At 37.5% G+C, this 14,500-nt stretch overlaps 1 protein-coding gene across 1 annotated transcript in view; it reads right to left on the minus strand.

Annotated features, from left to right (window-relative positions):
• The window catches only part of dars1 (aspartyl-tRNA synthetase 1), a 39,091-nt gene extending 25,226 nt beyond the window's left edge, over positions 1–13,865 (minus strand). Inside the window, exons 1-6 of the mRNA XM_044131876.1 lie at positions 13,652–13,865; positions 10,861–10,963; positions 6,749–6,778; positions 6,406–6,463; positions 4,335–4,427; positions 1,600–1,702 (exon numbers count right to left, since the gene is read on the minus strand). Coding sequence (XP_043987811.1) covers positions 1,600–1,702; positions 4,335–4,427; positions 6,406–6,463; positions 6,749–6,778; positions 10,861–10,963; positions 13,652–13,674 — 410 coding nt within the window. The 5' untranslated portion in view covers positions 13,675–13,865. The remainder of the gene's footprint in view (positions 1–1,599; positions 1,703–4,334; positions 4,428–6,405; positions 6,464–6,748; positions 6,779–10,860; positions 10,964–13,651) is intronic.
• Positions 13,866–14,500: the final 635 nt, after the last annotated feature.

The following is a 14,500-nucleotide window of genomic DNA, read 5'->3' on the forward strand; positions in this document are numbered from 1 at the left end:
ATTTGACAAAAAATAATAGTAATTTCCTAGGGGAAATTAAATGTTGATGCATCTCATAACTTTCCTCATAGTTGTTGTAGATGTTGACGGCCGTGTGCAGGAAGGATCTTCTATAGAAGCCTGTATTACAACAGAGTCTAAAGAAGCTTCTGACTGAAGCCAGTTGGCTGTTGCACAACAGTGTCAAGAGGAAAATGCTCAGAATAAATTATTTAATCTAACACGAAATAATTCTATGAATTTAATTGTGTGTTTTAGCAAAGCTTTAGGTTGGCCTTTGAATACTTATGCAGTCAGGTGTTTGCACTTTTTAATGTTTTATTTTCATCCGACTGTCAGAAGAATTGATTACTACAATAATTGCTATTTGCAGTCTTACTTGTTTATACCACTGAAGTTATAACTCTTGCTAATTTTCTCAATCTTTAAGTCAAGCCTTTATTTCCTTTTGCTAAAATATATAGAGCAATAGTCTGGTAATATCATTGCATACACTGAGCAAATGGTGAATATTAATGGAAGTGAAGATTATGCAGGTAATGCATCCAAAAGTCTATAGGACTTTTACTTGATTTTAAGAAAGGCTCCTGTAAGCAGATGTTTAAAGTTTCTTTGAAATGTTTGGTATTTATTGATCTTTCGTTGCTTATTTTAAAAATAACCAGTGAGAGAAAAAGAGGCCGGGAAGGCCAGCTCAGATCACAGTGAAGATGTCAGAACCTGCAGAGCTTATGAGGCAACTGTCTGAAACAGTTACAAAGCTCAACATGTTCTATAAGCAGGCCTGACTCTGCTCTATCTGAACTGTCTGGCCAGCTGCCTTTATTTTCTACCATTTGAATGGCTTCCTGCAAGAATGGCACAGCATACAAACCTAGGGAGGTGCTTTTGAACTGAGCTATGGCCACATCTTAAACGGTGTTAGTTACTGCAATACCTGAATTGCCAAAGCCGAGCATCAACCGCCTTTTTCATGTGGTCGATTACAGCTGTGGGTGTCACCGTTGGACTAATTTGGCAACATCCACAGAAAAGCCATTAACGTTGCATATAATAATTAAGGTCTCACACGCGGAATTCACTAAGTACAGGGCGTAAAAAAGAATGCTTGTTTTGAAATCAATGTGTTGCATATTTCCGCACATGTGCATGATTTTCATCATGCAGCATTTTTCTATCTAATTCAAGCTCCCATTATGAGTTATTCTATAATCAAGCTCTTGAGTGAACCTCTAATGTGAGCCTCAGTCAGCGCTATTGTGTCCCTTCCTCTGTCCTATAAAAATTGCTTTCATTCATAGACTAGCAGTAATGGGCTACAATTTAGCTGTTAAAATGACTAATGATGTTTTGCACTTTAGTGTGGCTTCCACACCGTTGTATCTGCCATCTTAACAGGAAGTGCTCCATTAAAAACTGCGTCGTATTCCGCCCTGTTAAAAGCCAGCCTCAGCTGTCATGTGAAAAATGACTGATTGCCAACCCCCTCCTCCTCTCATGGTTTAGAATGTGTGAAAATGGACCAGCGGACGATTAGAGCCCAGGATTTTCCCACCATTGTCTGCACCGACTGACAGGAAAAACAGTCTCGGTACTCACTTTGCTGCAAACTTGACCATCTGCTTGCTGGCACGATCTCCCACTGCGACCAGCGCCTGCACGTTGAACTGCTGCTGACGCAGGACCAAGAAGCATTGCTTCCCTGCAAAAGCAAAGCAACAACAATAGGTGGTGCAGGCCACACAGACTTATCACAAAAAATAAAAAAAATAAAAAAACTTAGTTCGAAGCAGGGTTGGTTTGCTGAGTGAAATAAAAAGGAAGACTGGTTCCTGCAGCTGCAGAGTCAAACATTTGCAAACAAAGCCTTGTGTTTGAACAGCACTTTGTGGAGAACGTGTGATGGCTACCTTAAAGTCAAACACAACAAACGAGCTCACAAAAACTCAGGTCTGCACTTAGAAGGACCACCCAGATACTTTGATGTTTGCTGGGTGAGAGAAAGAGGGGAACGGTGGGGACAGCACTGATGCCAAAGTCCCACCACAAGACAAACCTCATCCAACACCAAATCAGGATGTTGTTCTGCTCACACGGACATCCCACAGCGAGCATGGTGAATTAAAACACAAGTGGATAGGAAGCGACTCTTGACCCTTGAAGTTATCTTGAAAGGAAATAGTCAAAAAATACAATCATAGGATTGTATATGATGTCAGTAGGTCTGTTTGTGATGGCATGTTTAGTCCAGCAGAAGAAAGGTGGGGTGTTTAATGCAGAGGAGTAACAAAGTCAAGCTTAGGCAGTTCATTGTATTCAAACTCAAAAGCTCCAAGGCTGTCAGTTGCTGGAACTGAGTTATCTGATCTTCCTGTTGGCAGTGATAAGCCAGTCAGAGAATGATATTAGAAAACACCCTCAGACTGTCAAACTGCTTGACAAGGAGAGGGTGGGAAAAGGGAAACATTGTAGGCAAATAATGGGACAAGTCCAATTCAACATAAATTCTGTTTGGTTTGAGATCTTAGAAGTTTTTGATGGTTTTTAACGGTTTCCTTTAAAAAGTATTCATACCCCTTCAATCTTTACATATTCCAATATTAATCCACCAATAGTGAAGTTTAATAACACATAATTTTCAAAAGTTAGGTGTACTTCTGTATTAAGACTCTTCACTCTGATACCTGTAAATATAATCAAGCACAATGAATTGCCTTCAGAAATCACCTTATTAGTAAACAGTCCATCTTTCTGTAATTTAATCATCCTAAAATGGAAAGGGCAAGGCAAAGCTGAAAACCTACTTGGCTGTCCACCTAAACAAGTTTAGGGAAGGAAAGCATTAATCAGAGAAGCAGCCAAAAGGTTCATGCCAACTCTATAGTGAAGCTGCAGAGATGCAAAGATCAGGAGGGAAAAATCTGTCAACTTATTTGACAGGTGCAGTTGAATTAAGGTAAACTGAACCTTAATCTGACCTCTATGGAAGAATGCCCACACAAAAGTCATTGTTGAAGGAATGCAGGGTTTCCCAGGTTTTCCCATAAACTTGAGCAACCAAAACAGTTTTTGTGAAGCTTATTAAAATCTTAACCGACACGAAATGGAAGCGCTACTAAAGCCCCATTAGCAGCATTGAATTAAATCTCCCATTGTGCAGCTGATTTAACTCATCGTTTAGGTTTGGTCCAAGACTGTATGAGGCCTTGAGCAGAAATTGACTTAGGATCTTCTTTTGATGCTAAAAACAGCTTCTGTGTTAGATTTAGTTACATCTGGGAGAGGGGGAGTAGTTTAATTGGCCATCCTAAAAAGCAGTAAGTTATAATTGCAGTTTACTAATTTGTATTTGTGAACAAACAGAACTCAAGCTCAAAGATTAAACTAATAGCATCAGATTGTTGCTATGATAACAAAACTATGAATATTGTTCTTTTAGTACCAAAACACTGTGCACCCCCTCGGTGCCCTGACAACCAGGCTTAGCAAGTTTTCTTGGGGAAACTCTGGGAATGTAATAAGTGGTAACATTTTCAGGTTGCCACCACCCATGTAGGAGAATACAGCAAACATGTGGGAGGTGTTTGGGTCAAATGAGACTTTTTGGTGTTGAAAGAACCATCAACAGAGAGAGAAAAAAAAGCTCTGTTAGAGGAAACATGTTAAAACAGACTGCAGAAGAGTTGAGGCTCACTAAACTAAAAATACAGCCAGAGCTTCAGTGGAATGATTTAGATCAAACTGTTTTCATATGTTGAAATTGCCCAAGACTTGGGAAATGATGCTAACAGACACATTCCATCCAGTCTAACAAGTGTCGAGGTAATTTGCCCAGAGTTAGCAGACATTTCCATTCCTAGATGAGCGAAGCTGTCAGAGACATATCGCAAAGGACTTGCAGCTGTAATTGCAGCACAAAGAGGAAAACACACTTTAGATTTTTATTTGCAAAACACTTATTTTTCCTGTATTTCACAACCTTGTATTCCTTTCTCTTCATTTATGCATCAGTTAAAAGTTCAAACAGTTTCAATACATTTTGTCTTGTGTAGATAGCAGTGGGTGGTAAAAGTAAGTATTAAAACTAAGGGGAGTGATGTCAGTTGTTGAGGTCATAAGAAATCCAAGAAGTCCACATCACTGTCGGCTGCCTCTGCTGTTTGATCTTGAACTAAAAGGAGAGCTGTGGAGGAAAATGGCTCAGGGGCAGATGATTTAGTCTGCAGAGTATAGGACACCGAGGATAAGCACAAGGGGGGCATCTCAGCCTGGCTCTTTGAGTGCTCTGTTATAAAAGCTGAACAAAGCGCCCAGAGGCAAAGGAGTGATCTCACCTTTGGCTCGGCTGGTGTGGACCCGGGCACGCAACCAGATCAGCTGGTCAACTTTCTGTGGAGTAAGGTCTTCGACTCGGACCAATGCCCTGTCTGGGTCAAATAGACATACAAGTTTTTCATTAGTTCAAAGAACTCCCCAACTTTTGAGGAAAAAAATAATAATCTCCCTCGACTATCCTGTATACTCCCAAAGGTAGAACAAAATGTGAAGAAGCAAGCGTGTGCTTGTGGTGAAACAGGCAGTAAAACTGCTCAAATTACAGGCATGCCTAATAAATAAGACACAGTAGAAGAGCTGCTGAAAGCTGTCTAAAATTTGGCTATTCTCCCTGGGCTTTATGACAAATTGAGTCTAGTTTCACTTGTATCACTCTAAGGCATGCTTACTGCTGATAATCACGCAGAGACACTAAAGAAAGAGCTGCCCCTTCGGCTGAGAACTCTCCGTCAACTCTCCCACTCCCCAACCCCTCCCGCTTCATCCCTATGGCTGAACTTAGCATGCAGGTGAGGGAGGGAGGCCCCACTTTGTCTGTTGCCACTGATGCTGAAAGAATATGCAGACAGATGGACGGCAGCAACAGGTCTGTCTGCTGCTTTCCCCATCTAGGGAGTTCTCAAACACAGACAGTTTGATGAATTATCTCAAGTATCGATGAAATTGCCGCTAGAGGTGACTCCAAAGCGGTTTTTTCGTGATGTTTATCATAAGCCTGTTTAATCAGTTTGCTTGACTGGAATACGTCTAGCTCTGCTACCATGCTGTAAGATTTGAAGCAGAAAAACAGGTTGAAACACTCTGGTTGCACGTACAAACAGCTGCACAACCTGTATTTCTCAAGTGTAGATGAAATGTGTGGAACAATAACAGGTAATTTCCTCATGTCTTTGTAATGAGTGTGGAAACTTTGTAATGTCACCTTGGTAACAAACAACAATGAAAATTAGCACTCAGAGCTTTAAACTGGTATAGTGCATCTCTCCTATTGTGGTTAACACATCTTGTACATCATCTCCGTTTTAAATAGATACAACATCATACAACCTTTAAACACAAATACATACATACCCTTAAATATTTTCACATTTTGTTGAATGTATTTTATTCAGATTTTGTGATAAACCAAAATAAAGGTGTTTATTACAAAGTAGAAACAAAAAAAACTAATCGTTTTCAACTTTATTTATTCTTTTGCTGGAACAGAGACGGTTCTAGACTAAGTTTAGGTAGGGCAGAGGTAGAGTGAACTTTGATCCAGAACCGCACAGCAATCTGGGGGATCTAGGCAGAGGAGAAGAGCTTTAACCTCTCAACCTCTCATGTTGATCTAAGCAAGGTTTGTGGCATCAACTAACTCACTCTTTGGCTACCTAGCAACAACCTGCTTGGTAACATGTAGTTTCAAGTTGCCCCAAACTTTGGTTACCTAGCAACAACCTGTTGAGTAACTTGCGCAGTAGCCGTTTCAGGTTCTGCCACTTTGCCTCATAATTGGGTTGAAAACAGAGGTAGGTCATGCTATCAGTTTGGCAGTAAGACTAATCAATAATTATCAAAATTGAGATTTATTATGAAATGCCTGCATCATGATGGGTTTTCCAGCCATATTGTCTAGCCCTACTGTGTCTTCAGGTACTTGTTCAAATACTGTGTGAATCTTGACTTGTTCAGAGAAGGGCTCAGTGTATTGGGATCTGATGACCCGTTCTCCGACGAAAGAATCGTCTCAACTGTCTTTGTTAAAAAGTATTTCCATTTCAGGTTGACAAACTGTTCATATTTGCATTTGCAATAAAATATTAAAGACATTGTATATTTCTCTTCCATTGCACAAACATGCATTTTGTTTGTGCAATTGATAAACTGCTGATGAGTCGAGGTTTATCAATTACATAAAATTAACATACAAACTTGAATGACGGTAAGAAACACAGTATTTAGAGATATGCATAAAAGTACTATTTATTTTTGGTTTCCGTCAGCTTATTAAATTGATGATTTATCAGTGTTTTTATTCATCGTGAGGGTTTAGATGTGCTGGTGAGTCGAGGTAGCTCCGATACCAACCAAGTTTTTGCTGCGATTGCACCATAGCCGACACCCCATATCGGTCTTTGGCAAAGTCCTTTAAAAAGAAGACAACAAAACACATTTTAGTACATAACGCTATCACAGTTGAGACAGTCTTTTCACTTTCTTGTAATGACGTCAGTCTGTCTACTACATCTGCGATAAGAGACACACCGAAGGGCTTATCATGATCCTAAGGAGAAGTTGAGCAGCAAAAAAACAGGATCCAAGAGTCATGCGTGCAGGTATTTGCATACCAGTTGTTGCAAAAGAATACCAAAAGACAGAAAAGCAAAAAACTGCCTAAAAAATAAGCCAGAGGTCATTTGAGGATACTTACGTCTTCATCTGTACTTTGTTGTTCAGCTGCCTGAAAGAAAAAGGAAAGCAACAGGAAATGTCAAGGGGGCATTGCTAGTAGAAAGTCATCTTATTATTTCCTGGCTGTTAAATTAGAAAACAAAACACAAAAACATTTGCCTTCAAATGGAGAAACATTTTGCTACAACAGTCATGTAAATTGCGTTTCCATCTTTTGCTGTTGAGGATTTGAATAAAATTAATAACTCATCGTTCAACCCAAGAGCCGAGCGTCAGATCCCTGGATTTCACAGCTCTTCCACACATTGCTTCGAAACATCACGGGCAATGAGTAATGGCAGCACGAGATATTACTATGTAATAGAAACAGTGTTAGTGGACGGATATTCTTTATCTCTGCATGAACTTCCAGGCAAATGGCTCCCAGAGTGCGATGAGATCCAGCCATGGCAATGCTGTGGCTCTATTTTCTATGCAAATTGATATTGGGGCACGGAAATGGCTGCTGGCAGTGGAGTGAATTGGAATCACCCATCCTTGATATAATAATTCAGTCACATGATGGATGATATTGCAGCTTATGATCAACTGAATATAGACCCGCTTTAGCCGTAAAGCGGCCGAGCCCCACAAAAGTGACAAGTGTTTGCAGAATGAGAGTAGAGCTAGTAGGGGCGAAGAAAAAAAAAATACCGATGTTCACTCAATAAACATTCAACTCAGCTTTCAGATCTTCCCTGAGGCGATGCCTCGAACAGTGACAGCAGCCTCTCCCTCCATGAAATGATGCTGACTGGTTTAATTCAACTGGAAGATGACACTTCACTGCTTTCACCTTTCAAACGTACCTCAGCTGTGACAACGCTGCACTCTATCTAAACTACATCTCTAATTTAGATACTGTTTAAAATACTTTGGTCAAACTGTAAGGTTACAGTAATTAGGTTCTATTTCATTGCCTACCTTTCAGTCTGATTTTAAGGATAACAACTGGATACTTTAATACATTTTTTTTCTTCTGCTATTGACAGACTGTAAATTAAGCTAAATAACCATGAAGGAATGATAAAATAACCCTCCAGGCATTTCACGACAGCACATAGCAAATAAACAATCAAGGAGCAGGTTGTAGGACCTCAAGTGTTCTCAAATATTTACATTTTTCCTGTTTGCAGTTTGCCCAGAGGTAATTGGTAATGATGTATTTTTCTTGTGTTATCTCATTGTTAGTTGTACGTTAAAATAAAACAGGTTACTAAGACAACACTCATCAAATACAAACACTAGAGTAAGATAGCAGCCAGCCAGGCGGGTTATAAACCGTTTGGACCATAAGGTTGTAACTTTTCTATGGCTTATCTGCTGAATTTATTTTACAAGGCTCTTAAACTGTTTGCAATCCCAAATTTTTTGAAACACAAATCTGTTCTCGGTCTACTTTTGCATTTATTTAAAAATATATCCAGTTCATACCAAGTGTACAGCATCTATTTGTAACTTCAGGTGACATTTTTGAAAGCAGAAAAGGAACAGAAAACAGAAAAACAACCTGGAAAAACAATCAAAAATCAAAATTCAACTTCTAAGAAACTGCTAGAGTAGAATATTTCAAAGGTAAAATATTTAGAGAATTTAAAGACGAAGTTGTATTGAACTTGAGAAGTAGAGTGTTTTTCTTCAGCTAATATAAACTCCTCACTGAATGAGTTATTTTCAAACTCAGAGATCCAAAAGAAAGAAACATGCCTGCGTTTTGAGGTAGTCAAAGAGAAAGTGACATTTTTCAGCATATTCCTCCTTTCATGTTCGTTTCCCTTTATCTTTTGATAGAAGACAATAATTCAAAGCAACACACATACAATTCTGAAACATTTGGAAGGAGGGAGTCAAAAGAAAAAAGATGAGGAATAATCATATAGAAAACTAAATGAGTTTTCTTAAAAATGCTGATGAACTAAATTGCACAGCATTCCCTTTTAACTTAATCAAGCAGTCAACCTTTTAAAAAATCACATCTGTAGTCAAGAAAACCAAATTTGATGTGAAAAAAATCGACAGAACCTCTGAGAGAACTAATGAAAAAGGACTTAAAGGGATGCTTTGATCAGTGAATGCAGCAGTGTGTAGCTGCAGAAGGTGTGTATATAAAAAAGTGAAGTTTATGGTCTCTTTGTTGAAACTTCAGTAGCAGCAAAAATCTCATCTCCAGTATGGCAAAAGGTGGACAGGATAAGTCTTATAAATCCTCCATCTTGAAGCTTACAAGTACATAAAAGAGAAAAGCCACCAAATGTGTGTATTATAATTTATGAAGTTATGAGGCCTTTGGTAGAAGGCAATGGATGTCAATAAGGAGCCAGGATATTTGTATTCTGTAGAAAAGTCCATAAGTGACTGGACATAAGGTCTGTTTACATCACTACGAACATTTATATGTGACTTTTTACACACATTTTACAGTTTTCTTTCAGTACCTTACTTACTTCATGATTCTCTTATAGCTGGCCAGACACTTTCTTATTCTGCACTGATATCATTCTGAATCCTGACCATGAAACTAGTTTGTCTGAATGTTTGTGATTACATGTTAAGTAAATGGCCTGTACTTGTATAGTGTTTTATCTAGTCCAGAGGACTACAAAGCATATCACACTACTGATATTCTTTTATCCACTCACATGCTGATGGAGGTAAGCTACACTGTGGCAACAACAGAAACTGATAAAAGTGAAGGACATAATGACTGAAACGTTGCTCAGACCTACAGCTATACAATATGAAAAGAATAACTATTGCATTGACGATAATATTGATAAATATTGCAATAGTATTATCAGTTGTAAGTATGCCAATTTTGATTTTTCCTCTCATTTTCATCCCGGCTTCCAACACTTCCTCAACACCGTTGGCCTCTGCTCATGTCCAATTGGCTAAATATGACACTTCCACATAAAATGTGAGGTCATAGCACTTGGACAATATAAACCAGGAACTACTGCACTTCAAACAATCCTTTGTAATATGAGGACAGTATTATTCCCTGACCTGCAAGTGAAGGTGAAGCCCAATCAAGTTTGGATGAAGCCCAACAATCTTATCAGAGTTCAAATGAAAGAAATGTTTGCTACATTGCAGTTTGTTATTTTTGACTTATTTCTGCATGGAGTTCCTGAAAAAAAATCCTTTCATAACCAGAACACAGTAACTTTTGTATTTAATTCTGTTTTGGAGTGACCAGAGAGGGCAGATAAGCCACCACCTCCAGAAGCATGATGTCCTTCAGGCTTTCAGAATGCCCTCGTTAGCTGAGATGAGAAACGAAACAATGATATTCACAAGTCAAGAGACTCAGACCTGTTCACAAAGACATGACACAACAACATCCAGACCACAATAACTCTGCTTGTTTTGCTAAGGCTGTTCTGAGCTGATAAATGTGTGAATATTTGAGACATTTAATCAATTCTAAAAACTACAGAGAAACCACCAAGTAAGTTTTAATCAGTCATATAATATTTTGAACATGAATTTCTATTTCATAAAATCATCTCTTAGCTGTAGGAGTAGATCCTAAACTGTTGGTGTTTTCATGTTATTTTGTTTGTGCTTCATTTTTACCTACAGGAAACAGACCTTAGTTTGAATAAAACGAAATCCAACCGTCAGGGATGTGTAATTAATTTCATACAATCTAAACCGTAAGTTTGATAGATATATAGTTCATCTTTGCTTTTTAAATTGGCAAAGAAATTGTTCCTCAGCATGTTACAGAAATGTGTAAAAAAATCTATGTACTTTGCAGAAACCGTTCTTGTTGTTAGTTATCTGATTAAAATGATCCAAACATATCTCCATAATCCATCTGTCATAAATGCAAAAGTGCTTTAGTAAATATGAGCATTACTGCGTAGGATGTGGGGATGATTCAATAAGAAAATAACACTACGCATGGACATAAACATGACCGAAATGACAGGAATACTTGAACAATAGAGTTCAACCCCCTGTTGGCTCACCAACCCTGCTGGGCCAACAATGCCCACCAGAACAACACATCACATCGTCAACAGCTGTAAAATTTTTGGCGGATGTGAAACATCAAAACAGAAAAAATCCAATAACAACACTGACCAGCTTGGCCTGTTTCTCAGCCTTCTTAGCAGCTTTCTCTGCTTCCTTCTGCTGTTTCTTTAGGGCTTTCTTTGACTGAGCCTGCTGCTCCTCCTCCGTTGCACTGAAACAGGAAGAAAGACACAACATAAACATGAAAGTCAACTTCCACCTCCTATTTCTCCTGCATCCCATGAGGAAGTAGTTGAGCGCCTGGGAAAATTAATTCTGAGCCATCACCACCTCCAGCTTTAAAGTCTGGACTCCCTTTAATCCTATTGTTCTTCCAAACAAAACAGCTGGAGATGAGATGAATGGGTCGGAGAGAGCTAAGAGAGCAGTTAAGATTGCAATGTCAGAAAGTAAGATTAGGTAGATAAACATTACAGTCCGAGATAGACTGACAATCTCCAATTCTGAAACTGTTTGTAGAGAACACAGATTATCCCATTATGATAACATAAAGGTGTCTTTATTTACCAGATTAAAAATTCTTTACTTGGACTCTTAGGGATGTGAAATGTACCTACAATTAATAGTATAAACAGGATAACAAATTGTGACGTGACAAAACCAAGAGTAGCCGAAATTACCACAAATGTACACAAATACAGAGCATCTACACATGTAGAGATGTTTTAGTTCAGGTGCTCTGAAGATTTTGAAGGTGCATTTCAAGGGCCGGAACCGTTTACAGAAACTACTGTAGAAATAAATTAATTTGAATATTGTACAGCATTTATGTTCTGACATATCAATTAAAGCTATCACAACTTCACAGAACTGTTGATTTGTTCACAATTATTTTCTAAATCTGCAGGTGCATCAATAGCAGCTGCTTGGTTTCCCAAAACACCAGGAGTCTCGACCTGAAGGAAGCCAGTGAGATCAGGAAATAACAGGGAGCAGAGGATAGCTATGAATAGCAATAAAGCCCAAACAAAAGTCAAAAACAGCAACATATTATGACTTCCAAGGGAGGAATCAGATCCCAGTTCTACTTCCTCTGTTGTTTAATGTGTCATTTATACCACTGCTTTAACAGCAAAGCCAACAGTCCAAGTTCTCCCTCTATTAAACCTGAAACTAATCTTCAGTATATGGACATCTGTGATGGGTAATGGTTCTGATACAGCAGTAGTAGTATGCAACCATCTAAAATGTTGTTTTATTGATGCTTTGATTCTGAAGAAATTTTCTGATTCTGAAGATTCATATTGTGCTTACAGAAAAACTCAACTATTAAACAAATGACAGATCAACAAAATTAAAAATAACTATGTAAACATGTCCAGGATCCAACAGCTTCAGTCCCCAAACAAAATACCTCTTCTGCTGTAAAATAGTAAACATTTCTAACATAACTACATAAAACAACTATAAAAGGTGGGGAGCAGATAAATATATAACTAAATAGCATCAATTTTTGAGCAAAGTTCACAAAGCTAAAGTCAAACAGAATGAGAGCCATTTCCTATAAAATGAAATTAAACCTAAAAATTAAATTTTAAAGTCTTCATTTGAGTGATTGCTGTTGAGCTAGCAAGTAGCTTTTGAACAGCGTTCTTACATGTTTGGGTGACCACAAAAGGTCAATAGAAGTTCAGCATTTTGTACTTTTATAATCTAATGCAGCAAAATTAAATTATATTTCAGATTGAAACGTCTCAATAACTGATCAAAAATACTTTAGTACTTTCTAAAATACATAAGTACTTTTATAGATAAACAAGAAAAAATGTCTCCTATTCATTATTGGAGCTGAGGATGTACCACTGTCTTAAAGCAGTGCTGCATGTTTATATCTTAAACAGGAAAAAAATACTTTTGCTTGCTTTTCCTAAATCCCTAAAGGTCTGCAAGGTCAAGTTTTTAAAAAAATCACTAATGTAATATTTGCTTTTAAAATTCCTGAGAAATAAATAGCAATTTAATATCAAAATTATTAACCTAGACACACTAACTTCAATTTAATTGAGTTTTTAAGCTTTTTCAGTCTTGAATCTCAAATCACCAGAAATATAATCGAGAAAAAAAAACTGCCTACATAAAATATCTATCAAATTTCTGGTGAAAAGCCATAAAACGTTCATTACTCATAATGCATCTTTCATGTCTACCTCTAACGTCAATCTAAATGCCCAATTATAAACCTCAAATAAGGTGGCGGAAACGTTGATTATATATATACATATATATATATAAAATAAAATAAAATAATACACAGTGAGAAAATTGGGAGCAACTATGATCACTATTGTTGCCATAATTAGATAACAGTGCGTCTTGTGTATGGTACAATTAAAAAGCACATGATGAACAAATTTTACGAGATTCCTTTAAAAATGTTTACAACTAAGAAAAGTTTTATTGGAAAACGGAGAATCAACAGTCGTTTCTTGTAATAATTATGTAAATTTTGCTGTTGAATGATCAAAAATGGTCACAAATTGTAAATACGTTATATCGTTTTTAATTTTTTTTAAATCATTAGGTTTTAGCACAATTATGAACTTTGTATTGAAAACAACCAGTTAAGTTATGTCAACTGTTGGTTTCAATAATTTCTGGCATTAAAATATCCTGCTTTCGTATGTAAACCGTGGCATATTGTTTTCCGTGCTTTGTTGTATGTGGTCTTCCGTTAATTTCAATAAGTTGCTAAGTTAAACTTTATCAAACTGAAATGAAACTGATTGCTGATGCAATTTGTTGCAAGTTAGCTGCTAGTCGTTAGTTAGCATGTTGGTGAAATCAAAATGCCGCTCTGAGAGCTGTGCTACAGCAAACGCTACATTCACAGCGCTCTTACCCGTTTGCTTCTTCTTTCGTCATCTCCAATTTTATTCTTGGAAAGTAGGGATATTTTTTTTTTCTTATAGCTGCTTGTTAGGGGAAGAAAGACCGCATCAGCTGTTCACAGCATGGACGGGACCAGGAAGGAAGGAGATGTTTTGACCGAGCACAGTTCCGGCTGGAAACGAGTCACAGACTGTAGTTCCGCCTTATTAGTGTTTGTCCGGAGCAGACAAAATACATCAAACATCTGTAGGGAAATGCGTCTGGAGTAATTTCCTCAGGCTGTGCAGAACTTCATAGCAACAAATAATTTTACCATCAAATTAAATTACAGAAATGAAATCATCTAATGCCCGGATTTGCGGAACCTATTTTGATTTAAATTTAGTTCATGTCAATCCAGTTCATTCCAAAGTACCTTAAGAATCAGGTCAAATTTAGTTCCAAATACAATACAATTTAATTAAGTTAAGTTTAATATAAAGTAGTAATAGGCCAAAAAATAAAAAGGCATTTAGCTAAGAAAGTCTAGCTGATTGCATGAACTTATCCAGTGTATAGAATTTCCACCTGTCAAGGAGTGGGAGTAATATTACAACAAACCTATTTATATTAAGGACCAACACAATTAGTGAATACTATTGCGCTATAAAGAAAAAAAAAGCATTCTTTTTGTTTGTTTGTTTTGGGTTTTTTTTTGTTGTTTTTTTGCATATACAATGTTATTTTGTCATTATTTTTTGTAGAATAAGTCAGGCTCAAACAGATTAGATGCAGACCATCCATAAACATCCATCATCAGGTGTTGCATCATATTCTCAGTTGTAATGTAACTCTGGACTTTGCCTAGGTCATTCTAGTC

Source organism: Gambusia affinis, linkage group LG11 (assembly GCF_019740435.1).
Source record: "Gambusia affinis linkage group LG11, SWU_Gaff_1.0, whole genome shotgun sequence".
NCBI lineage: Eukaryota > Metazoa > Chordata > Actinopteri > Cyprinodontiformes > Poeciliidae > Gambusia > Gambusia affinis.